Genomic DNA, 7925 nt, shown 5'->3' on the forward strand with positions numbered 1-7925 from the left:
GTTGGCATGGGTTCTTCATATGAAAGCCTTAAAAGTAAAATGTCTTGAGACTGAATCTTTTAAAAGTTTTATCCAATACATCACTGGGGCAGACCGCAAAACATTTCAAGTTATACAAGACCTTAATTTATTCAAAAATTAGTTATGAATGTGAAATATACTCCTCAGCCACTCCAAGTCGACTAAAGATTTTAGATTCTATACGACATCCTGGTATCAGATTGGCAACAGGAGCATTTAAAACTTCGCCTATTCCAAGCCTCCTTGTTGACGCAGGAGAATTACCTTTAGACCTTTACTGAAAGTCTCATAATATTCGTATTGGTTTAGGTTGCAAAGGCTTCCTACTTCTTTAGCCTGTCAGACTGCAAGCTTTGTAAAGCACTCAACATACTTTGAGATGCACCCAAAATCCCCTCAACCTTATTGTTTTCGGTTGAAACAACTGATTGACAGTCTTGATGCCGTTAGAAGTAAGGTGCTTCCATTTAAGGTATCATCACGCCTCCATGGAAATTAACAGAGGTGTATATCTGTAAATATTTTATTGGAGTTAAAAAGAATATGACTGACATAGAATCCAGGTATACCAGTCTGATTTTCTTGGGTTCCAGCTCATGTAGGTGTGTCTGGGAATGAGAAGGCAGATTTACTGGCAAAGAATGCTGCATCCGAGCTGCTACCAAGAAGGCATCCCTTTCCCTGTAATGATTTCCTTCCTAACATCCAGAAATTGTTATGTAATAATTGACAACAGTACTGGGATAGGCTAGATGGCTATAGAATGAGAGAAATTAAAAATGTCATATAACCCTGGAGGTATAAAACGATGACCCGAAAATGGAAAATGTGTCTTTGTCATCTCCGCATTGGTCACACACTGTTGACACATGAGTTTCTGCTAAAGGACCAACCAACCGTATTGCGACGACTGTTTGGTACCCGCCAACCTTCATGCTGGACATCAAGGCCTAGATACAATGTTGAGAAGAGGGAGACATTCGGTCAATTGACCGGGCATCGAAGGTGACCTCCAGCATCATCGTTCACACTGTACATTTTGCGACGCCCACTTACCATCCTTGCCTGCCGAAGTCATGAAAATGACCCCTGCCCCAGAGTATCCATTCCAACAGACTGTCATGGACCTTTTTTAGCTTGAATACACATGTATATGTCATATTGTGACAGGCTTACAAGCTGGCTAGAAATAGCACTTTTCCTTAATGGCACCTCATCTGCAAAGGTCATGACAAAACTTAGGTATTACTTCACTCGACGGGGAGCACATACGCCTATCATTGGCCCACTACCTGCAGTCAAATAGGAGAGCCGAGGCCGCAGTCAAGTCTGCACAGAGAATAATTAGAGCAAGTATCAGCGGGACTGGAAGCCTCGATAATGACAAGGTATCATTAGCCATGCTGCAGTACTTGAACAGGCCCTTAAAATGTATAAAAAACTCTCCGGCACAATTGGCAACTGGAAGACAGCTACGCGATGGTGTATCGGCCTCAAAACTCAACTATATGATAGACCACCTCTGGAGGAAATCCATTAGAAAAAGATAACTTCAGGTAGCAGAGAAAAACGAGAAGATAATTGAAAGAGGCACCGACAGGAGGCTAACGCCCCTATAGCCAGGCTGGCCCGTTAGTATTCAGAACCAGGTGACCAAGGCGTAGGACAGGCTGGGAATCATAGTCGAGCAACGACCCCATAGACAGTACATCGTAAGACTAGATGGTAGTGGGCTTCCGTTAATAAGGAACAGAAGACACCTCATATCTGCTTTCGATATTGTCATTGATAAGTTTTGAAAATATTACCCTACTCATGATATTTTGGGAGGGAGATTCAAGACGTGTTGAGATGAGGCTGCTTGTAGTGCCTGAGCACCACCCACATAAGTGACATCACTGGCTATCTTTATTTCTTTATGCTGTGAATCTGTTGCAATGAAGATACGAAATCACGCTAACTATCATTTCCCAATCCCCCCTTGCCTTAGATCCAACACCTACCTATTTCCATCTTCCAAAGTTTAGAAACTAGGGCCTCATGATTAACAAAATCAAAAGCTGCGCTAAAATCAAGACCAGTCATATGAATTTCCTAACCATGATCAGTGGATTTCTGTACAGCATTGGAATATTAGTCCCAAAAATTTACCTTTTCTTGAAATTTGATTGAGCATTTTCCAATGAGATTATGAGAGATTTATAACTTGGTGTTGTTTCCATCTACTATAAAAATTTCCAATAGGATATAAGGGGTCCCGGGACTGGCCAGCTGATGCTGGTTTATAAGGGTGGGACTTTAGACATTCACACGTTACTACGGGCCAACCAAGGGAAAGGCCCGTGCCAACAACAAGTGTTGGCTTTAATACCCCCCAACGACATTCACACCACATATAAGGTGACTAGGTAGTATAGACTTCTAAAAACTGCATATGCTTTTCGCCTTAGCCCTTTAGTATTGCTTTTTATCAGATATTTTCCTTTTTATATTCTTAGAATGTAGAAAGAATGGCTTTCACCTGCTTTTATAAAACTCATTATTACCTGAACATAATCTGTTGGATCATTGGATATCTGTATTAATTGGTCTTTGAATGCTCGTGCAGAATGAAAGGAAAACTACATTAGGAATTATTATTATTGATGGAATCATAGTGATTATAGAGAATCACAACGCTTCCATTCCAAAAGTTTAACATTTTTCAATATTAGACCCTCAACAATTTCAATGATTTGACTTGGATTAATTTTTAACAATTATACGTCTCACATTAGATTATGTAATTTCTGCTCTGTATATGAATAAATTGACTTAAAATTTCTGTATTATATATTGTGTAAATTAATCAATAAAGAAATAGATTTTATAGCCTAATGTAAATTATATATTCTGATGGCCAGCCTATTGGGAAGTCGGAAGGGTAGATTACTGCCGTGGTTGGACACCATAGTTATGTGGGGGTTGGGCTGGCTTATTAGACTGATTACCACAACATAAATATCTGATGTAGACTTCTAGGTAAATTAAGAGGTTTTTTTATGTCATATTTTTGTTAGATATGAATGGGTTTTCGTATTGACAAAAAATAAACCCCATAAATCAGGAGAAAAAAAAAATGAAAAAAAAAAAAAAAACAGGAAAAAGGGTGTCATTTGATTGTTGTGTGATGTCATTCAAAGTTATATACGAAATTCAAATACTATAAATTTAAAACAGGAAAAAAAATTGTGGATCCATTGTAGGGTGCCGGCCAGGTCCGTTTTGAACCATAGAAAATGGGAATATTATTAAGTGGGGTGGACTTTGGCCGCCGTTCTAATAGCGAATTCGTAGAAAACGGGAATATCTAGAACTGTGGCCGGCGTTCTACCTAACCTATGCTAAAAGCCGTATTCTTAGCCAGGGGGGCTTCGCCCCCCCGGACCCCCCCACCCTTACACAACAGTTTCCTTGCCTACGACTACGACGGGAGAAGCTAACTTAAAAAACCCACCTAACCTATGCTAGAAGCCGTGTCCTTACCTACGAGTACGACGGGAGAAGCTAACTTAAAAAACCCACCTAACCTATGCTAAAAGCCGTGTCCTTAACCGGGGGGGCTGCGCCCCCCCGGACCCCCCCCTTACACAACAATAATATTAACTAAGTAGTTATATACTGAAATCCATGAGTACTTACATAATTATAATTCGTAATCGCTGAATTCCGAGTCTTCGGGGTACGCGCTGACGATCTTCTTTCTGACTTTCGATGGGCGGGAGGGACCGGGAGATATGGATGGACCGGGAGATATGGATGGACCGGGAGATATGGATGGTCCGGGAGAAGTGTGTGTAGCGGCCGTTGTTGATGGGGTTTGGCAAGTTTTGAGAGGGTAAACACGATTGATTAATTTCAAGAATGCCTTCAGTTGACACTCTGATCCCTCTAGATATCGCTTGTGGACACAGTAATTTGAAAAATAACTGTCATACATGTGTTTCCGTGTGCCGAAAGCAGGTATGACAGCCCTTTTCAAAACGTGCCACTACGATTCTATAGAGTTAGTGTGTACACTGCGATCGTCCGGGTTCACAAAGTGAAGGCTATGATTAACTGTGAGATGCTGAAAAAATTGATTCTTTATATCCTTATAAGCCTTCCAACAATCCGAAATAATAGTAGTTTCGGGATGGACGAATTCTACTAATATAGGAATCAACGTCGCAGCCGAACGATGCTCGACAACCTGGAAAAACGTCTCACGTGTTTGCCGATCAATCCCTCCAAACACCCAAACACCGTCGACCGGATCTCCCCGGCCGTACTTCTGTTTGCCAAACTTGCTCTCATCTATCTCCACCACGTGACCAGGACCGCCAATCTTCTTATTGTCTATCAAAAGAATATCGGAACACACGTCCCGGCAAAAGTTGTACCAATCCACGAGAGTATGAGAGGCAAACTTTTTATACGTCTGGCGAATGGTGTATTGGGGAAATTTATAAACGAAACCGCAGACGAGGATAAAAACATCCTGGCACGACAACTGGGATCTTTCAAAAAAACTGCCACGTTTCAAACCAATCTTTTTCCGGCACTTGTGATAATTACACCGCCAAAAGTACGTGTTTTCACCGTTTCTTGATTTGCCGTCGTACTTCTTAGTGACTTCGCCGATATTGCACTTAGAACACACACCGGAAAAATCACCTAACAGGCCTTTGAAATACAAGTAATCACTAAAATTGTTAGTGGCCATGAAACTAAACACTTGAAAAAAAGTAGGGTCGTTAATTTGGTCAAACTTAATTATATCTTCACAAACACGAGATGTAGCACTGGACGACATGGTGACTGCACTAGAAAGAACGAGCGTGCTTCGTGTGAGGTATGGTATGATCGAGATTTTTGAATTCTTGAATTCTGATTGGGCAAAAAAATGCCCTTAGGCTAATCCGCAGGTCAAGTGGGGTCTCATTGGGTCGTTTCAAAAGTACCGCGGCCGAGATTAGTTCGGTAATTTGCCACTACAGCGGTGCTATCGCTATCGTAACGCCAACTACAGCTTGTTTTTTTAACTACGGGAGCGAGAAGATTCGTGGCCGGAGTAAGAACTCGAGGCACATATAAATTTTCAGGTAATTTAGGGTTTTCGGCAAAAAACATAAAATTGTGCGATTAAGCACATATTTGAGATCCGTAGACCATTTCCAAACGATCTTATTCTATACAAGATAACAGTGGGAGCGATAATAAACAAAATATGGGGGGGTGGCCTGCACGCTACAAACTACCCAAAATTGTGTGGCGATGTAGCTGTTGGTTTTAAAAGAGAGGCGAGGTGAATGCCAGTAAGGTTTATTCAGCAGACAACTAGCCCATGTACAAGCACATCCGAGAAATATTCGCAAAAATATAAACAAATAAAAACACGAGATAGCGAGCTGAAACAGGTTTGGAAGAGAGCGAGAACTATGACAAGCAATAGCATTATATTTTATGAGCGTGTATGAAACATTGAATCCACAGCTTCAGGTAGCTCAACATCCATTACCAAATCCAAAAGACATGTTTGCAACTATGTCAGGATGTAATATATTTTCTAAGTTAGATCTTAGATAAGCATTTCAACAGCTTCCCTTGGATAAAAAATCACAAGCACTATGTACAGTAAATACATCCTTAGGTTTGTATAAGCCAAAGAGATCGTCCTATGGAGTAGCAAGCAGTCCAGCTATATGGCAACAAACTATGGATAAGAGTTTTTTCAGGAATGCATGGAGTATTTATTTTCATAGATGATATTTTAGTCTCTGGTAAAGATAACAGAGAACATATAGACAGATTATGGGCAGTTCTGAAGAAGTTGAAGTAACATAATATTAGAGTAAATAGGAGGAAATGTATTTTAGAAGTTGATTCAGTAGAATACTTAGGTTTTGTAATCAAGGGCAAAGGTATTCACAAAACTAAGGAGAAAATTATCGCAGTGATATCAACTAAGGTACCAGAAAATGTTAAGGAATTACTATCATTTTAAGGTTTAGTAACATTTTATGGAAATTTCATTCAGAATTTATGTACTATCGCACATCCATTGTATAACTTACTGAATAAAGGTGTAGAGTGGAATTGGACAAAAGATTGCCAGGAATCTTTTGAAAGAATCCATTAGGAAATAACTTCACCTAACTTTCTAGTACATTATCAAATGGATTTACCAGTTAGATTAGTTTGTGATGCATCCAACATTGGTTTAGGTGCAATATTATCTCATGTAATGTCGGATGGAACAGAAAAACCTATTGCTTTTGCTTCTAGAGTATTGAACAAGGAAGAAACGAATTAGTCTCAAATAGAAAATGAAGGTTTAGCATTATTGTATGGAGTTAGGAATTTTCATATTTATCTTTATGGAAGGAAAAAGTTCACACTTGTTACAGATCATAAACCTCTATTAGCAATATTTGGTCCAAAAGCAAGTTCACCGACGTTGGTAGCTGGAAGACTACAACGTTGGGCAATTACGTTACCCGCATATTATTATGATATAGAATATCATTCCACATCAAAGATGGGTAATGCAGAGGCTTTATCTAGATTTCCAGTAGACAAAGAACCAGAAGAATATGAAGTGAGTATATTACTAGTTTCAGTATATGATGTACCCATTACAGCCAGGGATTTTGCACATAATACCAAGAAAGACCCGATACTTTGTAATGTTTTAGAGAGTTTAATGACAGGTAGGGACTCATGTGGACATGAGGTAAAGATATATGGAGTGAATTGGGTATAGCACACGGTTTTAAAATGAAAGGGTCAAGGGTAATTATTCCTAGTTCACTGAGGAATAAGGTTTTGTCTGAAATACAAGCAGATCACCAAGGTATTGTCAGATCAAACTCTATTGCAAGGACTTTAGTCTTGTGGCCAGGTGTAGATAGAGATATTGAATTATTTGGAAGAAATTGTATGGATTGTGTTACGCAACAGAACAACCCTCATTTTGCCAGAATGCACCCGTGGGAATTACCCAAGTATCAATGGCAAAGAGTGCACATAGATTTTGCAGGTCCTTTTTTAGGTAATTTGTTTTTGATAGTTGTAGATGCTTACAGTAAGTGGCCAGAAGTAATTCCAATGAAGACTTCATCATCTTAAGCCACAATTCAAGAATTAATGAAAATATTTTCTACACATGGATTTCCAGAGAGAATTGTAACTGATAATGGTTATCAGGTTACCTCACAGGAATTTAAAGATTTTTGTGAAGTAAATGATATTAAACATACATTTTCAGCAACATATCACCCTCCCACGAATGGAGAGGCTGAACGGTTTGTTCAAACATTAATTAAGTATAACATGAAATGTAGAAAGGCAAATTCAAATAACATATTTTTTATGTGTCAAAGTTTTTATTATCTTATAGAAGAAAAACACACAGCACAACAGGTATGACATCATTAAATTTTTTTATTGGGAGGAGGATTAGGTGTAATTTAGATTTGTTGTATCAGAGTTTGCAAAGCAATTTAGAAGAAAAAGGATATAAGCAATTAGAAAGTCTCCCAGAAGTAAGAAATTTTTTCCCTTATTCCAATATCATGGTAAGATCATACAATACTCCAGAAAAGTGATTACCAGGAGAAATTGTAAAAGAGATAGGAAATTTACATTATTATGTACAAGTTAGTGGAAATATTGTAAAACGTCATTTTGATCAATTACAACCATTAAATAAGAATGCTGTAGATCGTGTGAATGTTAGAGATGAGAAATTTTCAGAAGTTGAATCAAATATTAACCAAGATGCTTAAACATCAGACGTAGATTACGAATCTATTTTTGTACCAATAAAGGATGAAGTTAGAGTACCTCGCTATAGGATGAATAGAGGGAAGCCCCCTGAGAGA

General features: G+C 38.8%; 1 protein-coding gene across 1 annotated transcript; it reads right to left on the minus strand.

The window, feature by feature from the left end:
* Nucleotides 1–4051: 4051 nt before the first annotated feature.
* Nucleotides 4052–4855, minus strand: LOC137627343 (uncharacterized). The gene has a single exon (XM_068358426.1). The coding sequence runs from the start codon at nucleotides 4853–4855 to the stop codon at nucleotides 4052–4054; it is 804 nt and encodes a 267-aa protein (XP_068214527.1).
* Between the last annotated feature and the right edge of the window lie 3070 nt (nucleotides 4856–7925).

This window comes from Palaemon carinicauda, chromosome 35 (assembly GCF_036898095.1).
Source record: "Palaemon carinicauda isolate YSFRI2023 chromosome 35, ASM3689809v2, whole genome shotgun sequence".
Taxonomy (NCBI): Eukaryota; Metazoa; Arthropoda; class Malacostraca; order Decapoda; family Palaemonidae; genus Palaemon; species Palaemon carinicauda.